Raw genomic sequence first — 14,930 nt, 5'->3', positions numbered from 1 at the left:
GGAAGGAGATTGTGCAAGCAAGCGCAGTTAATTCAACAGATCCCTTCAGTCATTGGCGTCTTCCTGCATGTGTACTGTGTACGTGTATTATGATACATTCATGTGTAACGTGCCTCGGCGAAGCAAGGCACAAGTGGGTACAAGGCAAGGAAAGGATGAAGCAACAATGTCAAGCGAAACGACGACGTCGTCGTTTGCTGGTCACGGAAGGGGGAAAATATGGGGGGAAACCGGTGCGTTACGCGGCTGATCGGAACGCACACATGAGTGTCAATCGACTCAGCAGTCCAGCCTCGGCGGTGTTCAGAGGCGTAGGTGAACGAGCGGCGGCAGCGCGTTTGGAGCACGTCTAGCGGCTTTGAATCCGCGCCGAAGATGGATCTGACCGGCCAGAAGCAACAGCAGCGATTGCTGGCGAGCGCGTGCCGCGGCCCGTTACCGTTTCCACGCAGGCCATGGATGAGCGAAACCGGCGTCGCCGCCGCCGCCGCCTCTGGCAACCTGGGCCTCAAAGGGGTCATAGCCGGTACGTTAATCCTTCGCTTTCTCCATCCTCGTCTCTCCCTCCAAGGAAAAATGAGAGAAAGAGAGAAAGTGCTTATTCGCTCGCTCGTTCGTTCGCTCGCTCGCTCGCTCGCTCGCTCGCGCGATCGCCCATGACCCGCCGACCTCTGACACCTGCCTGGATGCACCACGTAACGCGGCTTCGTTTGCCGATCGCGGAAACGTGTGCATCATGAGAGCCTCCTTTTTTCTTTTCCTTTTTTTCCGGAGTCAGTGCACTCCGGCAAATCGTACGATTAACATGAGGGATCGCGCGATCGCGTGGTTTCGCACGATTGCGCGCGCGCGTTTATGTGGATATCTACGTTCTTTGCAAGGTCATCGCGCTTATCTGAATTTTCGTAGTAATGGAATGACCGTGAATTATGGTCACTTTACACGATTATTTCCAACTCTATGTTAACGATTTTATAATTGAATTGATGATTGTAGATGTACTGATAAAATTTAATTAAAAAAAATTGAGATACAAAAATTGTATTGCAATCATATTTTTGTAATATTTTCTTGCATATTAAAATTGTACAAGCGTCTATTTTCTAAAACAGGAAATTAGATTAGGATTTTTAATAGTTACAAATTTTAAAAAATTAAAAAGTATTTTTTTTAAATTTATTTTTTTACTTTTTAATTCTTTAGACTATTTTTTTCAAATCAACAAGTTTTTTTAATAAAACTCCTTTAATATTTACTTGACATGTGCATATATATACATGTATAACTATTAAAGACACCTTTGTCTTTATAAATACTTGAGAGTACAATTGCTTTTCAGGTGGTATTACCGGGGGCATAGAAATTTGCATCACATATCCCACTGAATACGTCAAAACGCAACTGCAGCTGGACGGAAAAGCTGGCGCTGGTAAAGAATACACAGGAATATTCGACTGTGTCACCAAGACTGTCAAGACTCGCGGATTCTTCGGCTTGTACAGAGGCCTGTCGGTTCTGCTTTACGGTTCGATACCGAAGTCGGCGGTGCGATTTGGCGCTTTTGAGTCAGTGAAGAAACAATTGGTGGACGCGGATGGAAAGCTCAATCCGCAGAGACGACTTCTTGCCGGTCTCTGCGCTGGTGTATGCGAAGCTATTTTCGCGGTTACTCCGATGGAAACGGTTAAAGTGAAATTCATCAACGATCAACGATCGGCGAATCCGAGATTCAAGGGATTTTTCCATGGAGTACGCTTGATTGTGAAGGAACATGGTAAGTGAGTTTAAAGTATAATTCTAGTTTTTTTTAAATATAGTAATGTTATATATTTTAATTTTATTTTTTAATTTATGTTTATGTTAATTAAAAATTGAATAAATTTAAATTGCAATCAAATTGTAACATAGAAAGAAAAAAAGAAATATTAAAAGAGACCATACATATAATTTAAATAAGTGGAATTTTATCGTGAGACTCTCATAACTTGTTTAAGTGGGTCATATTGCAACATGTGCTTATGTAGTGATTTTATCATAGTACATTACGAAATAATATTGAATTTGTTTCCACGTTAAATAATAATTGTTTAAAGATGTTGCATAAAAAGTTAGAATGTATCAAATGAATTACAAATTAAATTATATTAAAAATTAGGATTTAAATATTATGTATACAATAATAATAATAATTATTATTATATGGAGATAATAATAATAATTATTATTATATGAAGACATCTTTAAATTAAAGCAATTTTAATAAAAATAAAATAATTTTTTGTGAAAATTATTTTATTATTTTAAAAGTTAATATAATTCAGCTATATATTCATAGTGTTAAACATGATATTAACAATAATATATGAGCTTTTTTTGTATGTAGGCTTTAAAGGAGTGTACCAGGGAGTAATGCCCACAATCTTGAAGCAAGGATCCAATCAAGCTATCCGTTTCTTTGTGATGGAGACGTTAAAAGATTGGTACAAAGGGGGTGACAATACTAAAAGCGTTCCTAAAATTGTGGTTGGTGCATTTGGTGCAGTTGCTGGTGCAGCATCAGTTTTTGGAAACACGCCTATTGATGTCATAAAAACTAGAATGCAGGTATGCATATAATGCATCTCACATATATTTATAATTTATATTAAAAAATATCACTCTATTAATGTTTGTATTCATAATAATTAAACTTTGTTGTTCTAAATCTCCGCTTTGTATGTTTAGGGATTGGAAGCTTCGAAGTACAAGAGCAGCATGGATTGCGTGGTTCAAGTGTGGAAAAAAGAGGGTCCAATGGCATTTTACAAAGGAACCATTCCGCGATTGGGCAGAGTATGCTTAGACGTTGCCATAACATTCATGATATATGATTCCTTTATGGAACTTTTCAACAAAGTATGGCCTTAGGTCTGTCGCATTTTGTATATACATCTACACGATACATTCTCTCAGATTTTACAAATATTGTTTTCAATGTTGACGTACTTTTTACAAAGCATATTTTTACAATGTACTTTTTATGATTAGATTTTATTTATATTTTTATTTAAGATGGGGATATACGACGAGAGAACGTTGCAATGGCAATGACAATATTTATAAAAAAAAGATTATAATAGTGCAAATGTTATGAATGCATTTTTTTGACAAAGATTAATTTTATGATACGAAAAAGGATGCAAACTTTTATTTTACATTTTTGGTTAATCGTGTGATATTACTACCTCCGATTCTAGTTGCATTTGTGTGATGCATAAAAATTAACTGTTTTATTGAATTGTGTCGTGATTTACTTTAACATTATAGAATAATACACAACAACGTTACATTCCTGCAATCTCAGTCCAAAATACGAGAATATGAAGTCTTTATATGAACTTCTAAAGTGTGAGAAATAATATATAACAATTGTATAAGCTACAATATATAGATACATATGTCACAATACATGTATTTATACATATAGAATATATTTATGTACAATTTTGTACAGAGAGAGAAACATAACAGTAATTGACAGAACAAGGAAAACCTGCCAACGATTTTAATTTAAATTTCTCGAATTTTCGAGAGTTATATCAATGTTATAGAGGTAAATATGGAAAAAATGTATGTTAATAAAAAAAATATTTAAGCTAATTTCTATTTAATCTCCTCAAATAATTTTCCTATGTAATTTAGAACAAAATATAAAAAGATGTACGTAGTATGCTTTGGATTTCTAATATTTTTTCGACAGCGTGGTATGGGTCTTTTATGGTACCTTCGACATCTTTACATCATTCTCAATAACACGGTTTTTTTTAGTACTTAAACTGGCAGAGCTCCAAGACTGTAAAAATAATCCGTCGTCTCACAAGAATGCATAGATTATTTTTTAAAACGTTCACTGGGCTGTCTATCTTTGTCCGACTTTTAAAAAAGTATTATGTTGCAAAAACATTGATTTATGCTCGACACATGGAGGATCAAAGGTAACATTTAAGATGATTGGTTCTCACAAATTGTTAAAATTTGAGTTTTAATAGTATTATTCAATACGTGCGTTAAAAAATCATAAGTTTTAATCATCGACTTCAATTTTTTTTTGTCATATAAAATAAAGATCTTTCATTATTTACATTTTTATATATGCATACAGGATATCCTGAGTAATAACGATATCTCCGATTAACGCAAACTCGAAGAACTCAAGAACGCCCGATTGTTCCCCAGGAGTCCTCCTCGATTTATAGAAATTTAATAAATCTACGTGGGATTTACGAAGCGAGATCGAGACAGTCCCCCCTTGATATTCGAGGCGCGAGATGCGGAGCTGCCGTCGTTGCAAAACGGTGCATCAGGACCTGTATCTTGGCGCGCGACGTGGTCCACGTTTCCATGTGGAAGAATATAGGGCCATAAGACTGCTTAGTAGGTATTAATAAGCAAATGGAATAATTAAGAGAATAGTGGAGCAGTTTGGGTAGCATTCTGAGTGGTAGGATTGCTTGGAGTGAGTACGAAGGATCTCGAATTCGAATCCCGGTTGGATCCGTTAATTTTTCCGTTGTATACAGGTATGTGTTTGCGAGCGCTCGTTTTACACGCTCGTATGCTGATGTTAGTGTTGCAGAACGAGCGGGGCAACACACGGCTGGGGTCCCATCGGGGCCTGGCGAGGCAGAGGAGGAGGAGCAGAGAAGAGGAGCGCATAGAAGAAGCAAACAGCACCAGGCAGGCGGCAAGCAGCAGTGCCGGCCCCGCTCTGGGCCCGACGGGGGGACCTGGGGTCACATTCCAAGATGGCTGTGCCTGAGGAATGCAGTGGGTGCCCCCCTAAGACGCCTGCCTCCCTCCTTTTTTATTAATCGGTCCCATTTGCCCGTTCTAGCGAAAAGAAACCCCCTTATTACCGCTCGCGCGCGGTGAAACAATGTAACGCGCATACACGCAGAGTTTAGTTTGCCAGCCGACGCCGAAGGAAGGTGCCGAGGTGAGTCCCATAGGAGAGAGAGAGCGGGACAGAGAGAGATAGAGGCATCGCACGTTTAATCCGCGGCCTGATCTTCATGCCAGCACGTCGCAGATGATGCTCATGCCAGAGGATGCTACTAGCTCGTCTTAAGCAATGTCTCATAGGGATATCTCTGAGGTAATTATGAGATTCCTATTGCAACTCTGGGCCCAATCTTGGGTCAGGGTCTGGGGGCCTATTATCGAAAAATATCGCATACGAAAATATACGAAAATACTATAGTATACGTTACATATATTATAGAGTTCCCTAGTATTTTCGTATGCGATATTTTTCGAGAATAGGCCCCCTGGTCCTCGCCTATATCTTACATTTCTTGTTACATGTTTTGATCTGTCTTATTTTATTTTTTATGTACTTATTCATTCAAGTATTTTATTGATATGGCTTGATATTAATTTTATTTTTTGTCTCTTATAATAGAGGAATTATTCATGTTAATTATTTATATAAATATTGGGATAAAATATATCTGATAATATTTTCTTCACTTTTAGCTCTACTTGGAACTTTATCCATATTTTAATTACATTAATATATTATATAATATATATATTATATAATCTCATGCTTATACATTACTAATTGACGTTATGAGTTAAAAGCTTTTCAATTATTGTTAATTTTATTATTAATAGCGAATAACAAGTTTAGTGGTCACTTTTAATTTCATGTTTCTTCATACATGATTCCTCACTTTATATAAATAGATTAGTTTCCTATCTATTGATGAAAAATAGGAAGTTACTTGTTTGAAATAAAATGATGCCAATTCGATGATGATAAGGTGGAGCCCGAAGGTACGTCGGCCTTGGCCGCTGGATCCAGGACACTATTCTTAGAAACGGTACGCAGGAGTAACGCAGCGTGCCAGAATGGAGATTACGCACTGGCCGCGACATTGTATACGGAAGCCCTCGCCCTGGATCCCCTCAGTCATGTGTTGTACTCAAATAGATCGGCCGCCAGGCTCAAGATGGGATTATTTGCGCTCGCGTTGCAAGATGCTGTCCGAGCTACCGAACTAAGTCCGCAGTGGCCAAAGGTATATATTTTTCTCCATATTCTTTTGTACATCTCTGATGAGAATATTTATCTAAAATTGTAATGAATAACATTGAAATATTATTGAATTGCAGGAAAATCTCTTTCAATTGATCTACTTTTAGTATCATTTTGTTAAGATTTTAATAAGAAATGCAAAACATTAGGATTAGCTCAAAGAATTTAGCAAAGTTTAAAATGAAAATCTATGAACACTATAAATTTGATGAAATTATTTAACAGAATTAAAAATTTAGTATTGTATGAGTGGATCAGAATGTAGTCAAGTAGATCTTTAAATTATAAAGAAATAAATGATTTAATGTATTTTAAGAAACCTAAAAATAAATTTAAACATTTGTTCTTTACAATATTTCAGTATTTTTTATTTTTCTGTTTCAACAATTTCAGTGATGTGTTTCCATCTCGTCAAATTTTGGTTCTGTAACAATCTATAACTATTTTCAGGCGTACTACCGGCAAGGAGTAGCGCTGCAATGCCTAGGACGTCACGGAGAGGCACTCGTTGCCTTCAGCACGGGATTAGCTCACGATGCGTCCAATCATCAATTATTATCAGGGTTGGTAGAAGCATCACTAAAGTCTCCGCTGCGACCAACTTTAGAGCCGACGTTTCAACAACTACGCGCAATGAAACTTGACGAGTCCCCATTCGTTGTTATATCCGTGGTCGGTCAGGAACTACTCGGAGCTGGACAATACAGGGCAGCCGCTGGCGTACTGGAGGCCGCGCTCACTATCGGTTCGTGTAGTTTAAAATTGAGAGGTTCTGTATTCTCCGCTCTGTCTAGCGCGTACTGGGCATTGAATTCTCTGGATAAGGCAATCAATTACATGCAGCAAGATCTAGGTGAGTAATAGATAAGTCAAGCGGAAATTTTTGATTCTTTTTAATTTGAAATTTTTTATGAATCCCACGTAGAGAGTTCAAATTTATTTATTGATTATTTATTGAAATTTTCAGAAGTGGCACGTTCTCTGGGAGACACTCAGGGCGAGTGTAGAGCCCACGGAAATTTAGGATCCGCTTATTTCAGCAAAGGCAGCTTTAAGGAAGCTTTAACGGCTCATAGGTACCAACTTGTTCTAGCTATGAAATGTAAAGATACGCAAGCGGCGGCCTCGGCCTTGACCAGTCTGGGGCACGTTTACACGGCAATCGGCGATTTGCCGAACGCTCTGGCTTCCCACAAGCAGTGTGTGCAATTAGTAAAGCAAATGGGAGATCGACTGCAGGAGGCTCGCGAGATCGGTAACGTTGGGGCGGTTTACTTGGCGATGGGAGAGTTCGAGAGCGCCGTCGACTGCCACACGCAACATCTGAGGATAGCCAGGCGGCTCGGTGATCGCGTGGAGGAGGCAAGGGCTTTCAGTAATTTGGGATCGTCTCATCACTATCGGAGAAATTTCGGGCAGGCGATGACTTATCATGAGAATGTTCTGAGAATAGCTCAGGAACTCGGGGATAGAGCAATAGAGACCAGAGCGTACGCAGGATTAGGTCATGCTGCCAGATGTGCAGGTGATGATAATGATAATTATTAACAACCCTACATTGTTACATTGTAATACATTAACGAATTATTTCTATTTTTAACTTTCTTTTACTTTAACATAATTGTATCAAAATGCAATAGGTGACTTGGCGCAAGCCAAGCTCTGGCATCAGAGACAGCTTGACGTCGCGTTAGCTACGAAAGACAAGGTAGCCGAGGGACGAGCCTGTAGTAATCTAGGCATAGTGTATCAGTTACTCGGCGAGCACGACGCTGCTTTGAAATTACATCAGGCACACTTGGGAATCGCAAGATCGTTGGGAGATAAGGCTGGTACAGGTAGAGCGTATGGAAATATCGGCAATGCTTATAACGCCTTGGGCTATTACGAACAAGCCATCAAGTATCACAAGCAGGAATTAACGATAAGCAAAGAGGTAAGCGTCCCAAAAATAAATATATTGTCATAAAATTTTGTGTGCTAATGATACGCTGTCGTTCAGGTAAACGATCGTAGCTCAGAAGCCAGCACGCACGGAAACCTAGCAGTCGCGTATCAGGCTGTGCAAGGTCACGAAGCAGCATTGAGACACTATAGAGCTCACCTTGCTATAGCGCGCGAACTGAAAGACACGGCCGGCGAAGCGTGTGCTCTGCTAAATCTCGCTAATTGTCTATCTTCACGCGGCAGATTCGAAGAGGCGGTGCCATATTACGAGCAGTATCTAATGCTGTCGCAAGAATTGCACGATGTTGAAGGGGAGGCCAAAGCATGCCATTTTTTAGGATATGCTCATTACTGCCTAGGAAATCATCGGGAAGCGGTCAGATACTACGATCAGGATTTAGCACTAGCGAAGGATCTGCAAGATAAATCTGGAATGGGTAGAGCCTACTGCAATCTGGGACTAGCTCACTTGGCACTGGAAAATCTGGACACTGCTCTGGAGTGTCAAAAATATTATTTAGGTAATATTTTTGTTTTAACATTCATATATTGTGATTAATATGTTTTATAATTATATATTAATATATTAAAGATAGGCGAATAAATATAAACAAATAAAATATAATGATAAAAAATATTATTTATATTGATAAATCATCAATTATTTAGCAATTGCGCACATGACCAAGCATCTGGCTGGCAAGTTTCGCGCTCTGGGAAATATCGGCGACTGCTTGTTGCGCATGGGAGAGATCGACGAAGCTGTCAAGATGCATCAACGTCAATTGAACTTGGCACGTCAAGCGGCCGATCGATGTCTCGAAGCGGCTGCCTATGGCGCATTAGGGATTGCTCATCGAGCTACAAAGAATCTAGACAAGGCTCTCGGTTTTCATACGCAGGAATTAACGCTGAGGCAAGAAGCTGGTGACCTGCGCGGCGAATGCAGAGCACATGGAAACCTGGGTGCTGTGCACATGGCGCTGGGACAGTACACTCATGCGGTCAAATGTTATCAAGAACAATTGGAGAGGGCGAAGGAGCTAGCAGATTCTGGAGTCGAAGCTCAAGCACTAGGTAATTTAAAATAAAACTAATAAAAGTAAAATTTGAGATGTATATTTAAAATTTTTCGCTTAAATAATGAAGGTAAATTCAAGAATATATATACAGAATGTAATATGCTAAAAAAATAATTCTTTCTATAAAAACAAACACTAGTCTTTTTGAAAAAGTATAATTAAATTTAAAAAATTAATATTCTTGTAATATGTAATTTTTTATTATAGGAAATTTGGGCATAGCTAGACTTAATATGACGCATTACGAAGATGCTATCGGTTATTTTGAGCAGCAGTTAGCAACTTTAGAACCGTTAACTACTGGCACTGCTTTACTCGACAAAGCCCGAGCACTCGGAAATTTGGGAGACTGCTACGAGGCCTTGGGTGATCTAGAAGAAGCTATCAAATGTCATGAACAACAATTGACAGCTGCTACGAAGCTGAAGAGCATAAGAGATCAGGAGAGAGCTTACAGAGGATTGGGAAGAGCTCGCGAGGCTACCGGGAACTTACAGGAAGCCTTAGTATGTTTCGAAAAGAGATTGGTGGCCGCTCATGAAGTGGACAGTCCTGAGGCGAGAGGTGCCGCTTACGGTGATCTAGGTAAATTAATATGATAATAAAATTTTTTTAGCAGATATGTTTCTACGAAAATCACTCGAATCTTTTCGGTTGTCTAACTTTAGCATATGTTAATATTTATTCGAATTTTAATTTGCAGGTAGGGTACACGCCGCGTTAGGTAATCATGAACAGGCTGTTAGTTGTTTGTCGCATCAACTGGCTCTCGCTCGTGGCCTCGGTGACAAAGCAGCTGAGGCTGAAGCCGCCAGCGGTTTGGGAGCAGTACATCTTCTAATGGATGATCCGAACTCCGCGTTACGTCATCATCAGTTGGAGCTGTCGATTGCCGAAGGTTTGGACGCGGCTGGATTGCAAGCTCGCGCCTGTGCCAATTTGGGAGTGACCCAAGAAACGTTGGGCCAATATGAGGAAGCTATAAGGTTGCAGGAGCAATCGTTGAGTCTTGCTGCTGCAGCGGGTGATCAACTCGCTCGAGCGGCAGCTTTTGCGAATCTAGGTCGACTCCATCATCTGTGCGGGGACCTGCCACGCGCTCTGAGTTATCTGCAGTCTGGTCTATCCCTGTCTGAAGGCTTGGGTAGAAGGGAAGAAGCCGCCAGATTGAGACACAGACTCGGTCTTGTGCATTGGGAAGCAGGAGAAGCAGTCATCTCTGTAGAACACTTAGAGAAGGCTGCGAATCTCTTAGAATCATTGGATGGAACCTCTGTGTCCCTTTCTTGTGGTCAACCCAATAGAGCTGAGTTGCTATCAGAAACATATAGGATGTTGCAAAAGGTATTAATCAATCTAAACCGAGCAGAAGAGGCTTTGAATTGGGCGGAAAGATCCAGAAGATCCAAGAATAATTCCTTGGACGATGCAGCTCACTATTCCGAAATTATTGATCGACAACGCGGGATTATCTTGTATTATAGGTATTTTTTTACGAATATTACAACTTAAAACAAAAAATATAATTTATTTAATATCATAATAATTTATCTGTTCTTTTAAAAAATTAAAATAAATAAACAAAAATTTGTTTATGTGATTTTAGCGAGGTGGGATGTGATTTGCATGCGTGGTGCTTAGCTCCAGGACGTGGATTATTACGATTTCATTCCGCCACATTGGACGATGGGGTAGGTCTAGAAAAGAGGATCCTTCAAGCACGCGAAGCACTCTTGGACGAGAGTAATGAGCTTATTGAGGAATCCACTAAAATCCCGTCGAGGGGTCATCACTTGAACGCCAGTTCCTACAGTTTAAGTAGCCTCTTCAGCGTCGGCTCCGTGAGTTCTCGCGCCGGTAGCGCTCGTTGGGGACGAGGCACGAAAGGACCTACATGGCAGGCGCCATTGCCGATACAGGTCCTTTACGATCTTCTTCTTGCCCCGTTCGAGGATCTGTTACCACCGCCGCGAAAGGAATTGATCATGGTGGTGGAGAAGTCTCTCTACTTGGCGCCATTCCCGGCTTTACAATCCAATCCAGGCGAGGATTATCTGTGCGAGAGATTTTCGTTGTTGGTGGTACCATCTCTTGCGGCGCTCAGAAAGAGATCTAAGACGCCTGTACTGGAAGGTGGTGCTACCGTGGCTGCGTTGGTTGTCGGAAATCCTGTTCTGCCGGAAGATGTCCGAGAGGAATATGGATGGGCCGAGAGCGTCGCTTCTACTGAGACCGAGTCGGAAATAGTCGCTGAATTGTTGGAGGCTCGTGCAATGACTGGTTAGTATCAGCTACACAATTGTAAAAACTTTCCTAATTATACCAACTTCGTGAAAAGTACAAAATTTTCTTACTTACTCTTGTTTACAATAGGACTGGAAGCGACTAGATCGATGGTACTGCGGTCTCTACCGGATGCGGAATGCGTCCATTTGACAGTGCCAGTCTTCTGGAATACCGGCAATCTAGCGTTCTCGCCTGATCAGTGCGAAGAGCCGTCCGAAAAACCGGAGTATCTGATAAATCAAGCAGATTTACTCAGGCTAAAGATGTCCGCTCGTTTAGTGGTCGTATCCAGCGGTCACAGTTGGAGTAACGTAGATTGCACAAATGCTACGTCAGACGGCATACAGAATCTTGCTAAAACTCTGTTGAACTCGGGCGCGCAATGTGTGCTCATAGGAATGTGGGCAGTACCACCGACCGCCGGCAGTATCTTGTTGCGAGCGTTTTACAGCGCGATGTTGCAGGGTGCGAGAGCATCACGTGCGTTAGCCGAGGCGATGCAAACTGTCCAGCATACCAGACATTTTGCTCACCCTGCTAACTGGGCCGGTTGGCTGCTTATCGGTGGAGATGCGAGATTGTCCAACAAGGTATGTTCAATTCAGATATTACAAGTAATATTTTAGTAACTCTAAAAATCGACTAGAATTTTACAATGTTCTGGATAAATCTAATCTTATTCTAGATTTGAAAGCAGACCTAGTTTTTATTTTCTTTTAGATTAGAGTTTTGCTTATTGTAAAAAATGTTTATAAGCTAAAAACAAAAGCATGATTTAGTTAGATTGAAGAAATCGAATTTGCTAGCAATATACTAGGGTCAGTTAAATGAAAACTAAACACCCGCTATGGCTTCATTTGACTGACCCTAGTAATTTTCTTATATATAGATTTAATATTTCATCTTTTATTTCTTTCTTTTATTTTATTAGGTCGCGCTTATGGGTCAAGCATTGGCAGAATTATTACGTGGTGGTCCCGAACAGAGCAGGGATGCACTGCGAGTGACGCTTCATCTGGTAGAGAAATCGTTACAGAGAATTCATCGCGGGCAGAAGAACGCTATGTATACGACTCAGCGCAGTATCGAGAACAAGGTAGGCGCGGCCACCGGTTGGCGAGAACTTCTGATGTCCGTGGGATTTAGATTCGAGCCGGCCGGTAACGGTATACCGTCCTCCGTGTTCTTCCCGCAAAGTGATCCTGAAGAAAGGCTGACGAGGTGCAGCGCTAGCTTACAAGCTCTGCTGGGATTAGGTCAATCGTCATTGCACGCTTTGGCCAGGCTCTTACAAGTACTGACTTTTAATTAATCTTTAACCAAATATGTATAGGATTTTATGATTTTATTTAATTGTATCAAAAAAATTTCAGGTGCCAGAAGCCGCAGAAGACGTTATCGCTGCCATGAGAAGAGCCAGCTGCGCCACAGAAGGACAAGAAGTTGTATTGCCTGTACATGTTTGGAGAGCATCTGGATCACACGAACTATTCGCTAGCTTAGGTTTCGATTTAATGGAAGTTGGGCAGTCTGAAGTGATACTGAGAACAGGCAAACAAGCTTCACGTAGAGCCGTCCAATTTGCTCTTCAAGCTCTCCTTGCATTATTTGGTAAATTAAAATTCATGATGATACATAATAATAGTAGTAGATGTAAATTAATTTTATTTATATATGTATATTATCAATTGCAGATACACAGGAAGCACCAAAAAGTCTTAGTTTAGATTCAGGCAGTTCAATGGAGAGCTTAGCTTCTGTGGCCCATACCGAAAAAAATCTTGTAGAACGGCCGCGATTAGGAGGAGCCTTTGCAAGTTACGTACGACATCGTGGCGAACCAGACGGGAAGACAATGGAACCACCGAATGTTTTGATACCAACATCGCGACAACCATGTCAAAATGGTGGAGGTATCTATCTTCTTTCAATATTAAAAAACAATTCGCATAAATAGCGAAGATTTTACATAAAGATTAAATATATCTTACATAAAAATTTCATAAAATATATTTTACGCAGAAATTTAATATTATATTTGAATGCTCTAGGTGAATCAGACGTGGCGTTTACACCTAGCCCTCCTGTAGCGCTTAACTTAAACCATCAGACTCGTATCCGAAATCTTTATCCCGATCAGAATCCGGTAAGGCCTGGCTCGAGCTCGAGCAGTTCGGTAACAGATTGGGATAATGGCCATGCCACCGTATTAAGACGGCAACCGTTACCGCCGTTACCGGCTAACGTGTTGGAAAGATTGAGTGTGAGGACGGAGATCGGCACAAATTCGTTGAGGAAACCACGACATTCCGTGACGGTGAACGAGGACATTTGCAATACGCAGACCGACACGACGCAATCCACGGAGACGCATCCGCCAAATTTGAGGAACCTGGCAACTTCCCTGACGAGTCTGACGCGCGAACTCACACCTACGATCTCGGAGGTGTATCACGAGCGAAATTTGGGACTAGGTTTAGCGCCGTCCTTGTCGAAATTACTGGAAGAGGTTGGCGCAGTGTCCGAGAATGAGGAATCACAATCGGCAAAGACGATAGGCCACAGCCAGACGCAGAATTGGATACAAAATGAGTCGGAGCTCTGCCGGAGAGATGAGGCCGATGGTAGATCTATCGCAGAATCACAGTGCAGTGCCGCCAGTTCGAACAAAATACCTCGGAAAGCTCCCGCGCCGCCAATATAGATTATTTATATTTATAAGTTAAAATGTAATTTCATGGAGTATAGTACTGGGTACCAAAGAATGGGAAACACATATCGGAAAACAAGTGGTTGTGTTGTAGCCACAGCAGGGCCGATAGAAAAAAAAAAAAAAAAACAATCGACGGAGAGCGTGGTGCAAACGCGTATTAACTTGCCAATGTATTTCTTGGTATTCGAGATGAAAACCTGAAAGAATATCTTAGGAACCATAAATACCTTAACACTCGCTAGACGCACATATTTGCATACGTCTGTTTTTTCATATGTTGAAGCTCGTGATATAACGAGTTTTATATACGTACAAGGATGAAATAATCTCGCTAATAAGCGCTAATATGCTCAAGTATAATTTTAATAATAATCCGTCCAAATGTTTAATTATTAACATTCTTAATGTAGCAAAAGATGACTGTTCATAGAGTTTGGATGTTCAATGAGCTAAAAGAATCAATCTCTTTATATTTGCTATCATTTATGATGGATATGCTTAATAAATAGTATTTAGCCGCATTGACATCCGAGTTCTAATTTCTGCCTATCATATTTCTTATAAATCATGCGTTCTAAATGTTCGTAGAGAACGCAAGAGTCAACTTGAATTGACACTCCATACTGCATTTGTACTTTGCAACATGCACACACAAATATGTATTATGTTAATTATAAGAGAAATCTGTTAGATAAATACGTCTGTTAAAGCTTGTGAGGAAGGAAATTTGTTTTACTTATATGTTTTATGAGTTGAATGTTAATCTCAAAATTCTGTTTTGCAAAAAACGATATAAGCAATAAAATCGTGTAATATTAGTTTT

The 14,930-nt window shown here is 40.3% G+C and overlaps 2 protein-coding genes across 5 annotated transcripts; both read left to right on the top strand.

Annotated features, from left to right (window-relative positions):
* Positions 1-41: 41 nt before the first annotated feature.
* On the top strand, positions 42-3,636 carry LOC105203598 (putative tricarboxylate transport protein, mitochondrial). The gene is made up of 4 exons (XM_039446516.1): positions 42-526; positions 1,340-1,774; positions 2,384-2,604; positions 2,725-3,636. Exons 1-4 carry the CDS (start codon positions 376-378, stop codon positions 2,905-2,907), a joined length of 990 nt encoding a protein of 329 aa, XP_039302450.1. The 5' UTR covers positions 42-375; the 3' UTR covers positions 2,908-3,636.
* A 146-nt stretch (positions 3,637-3,782) lies between these two features.
* On the top strand, positions 3,783-14,821 carry LOC105203599 (tetratricopeptide repeat protein 28). 4 transcript variants are annotated; one of them, XM_039446513.1, is made up of 17 exons: positions 3,783-3,974; positions 4,142-4,413; positions 4,608-5,134; positions 5,805-6,062; positions 6,530-6,932; positions 7,047-7,604; positions 7,720-8,015; positions 8,082-8,547; positions 8,696-9,103; positions 9,316-9,693; positions 9,812-10,592; positions 10,715-11,388; positions 11,482-11,984; positions 12,326-12,688; positions 12,768-13,005; positions 13,089-13,307; positions 13,446-14,821. In XM_039446513.1, the coding sequence occupies exons 3-17, from the start codon at positions 5,111-5,113 to the stop codon at positions 14,096-14,098; spliced, it is 6,222 nt and encodes a 2,073-aa protein (XP_039302447.1). In that variant the 5' UTR covers positions 3,783-3,974; positions 4,142-4,413; positions 4,608-5,110; the 3' UTR covers positions 14,099-14,821. The 4 variants fall into 4 exon arrangements, with proteins under 4 accessions (XP_039302447.1, XP_039302449.1, XP_039302448.1 ...); XM_039446515.1 differs by having other exon boundaries at positions 4,142-4,495; XM_039446514.1 differs by having other exon boundaries at positions 4,142-4,559; positions 4,616-5,134.
* Positions 14,822-14,930: the final 109 nt, after the last annotated feature.

Source organism: Solenopsis invicta, chromosome 3 (assembly GCF_016802725.1).
Source record: "Solenopsis invicta isolate M01_SB chromosome 3, UNIL_Sinv_3.0, whole genome shotgun sequence".
In the NCBI taxonomy this organism is placed as follows: domain Eukaryota; kingdom Metazoa; phylum Arthropoda; class Insecta; order Hymenoptera; family Formicidae; genus Solenopsis; species Solenopsis invicta.
Note: the sequence above shows the minus strand (reverse complement) of the source record. Positions and strands in the feature narration are given on the sequence as shown.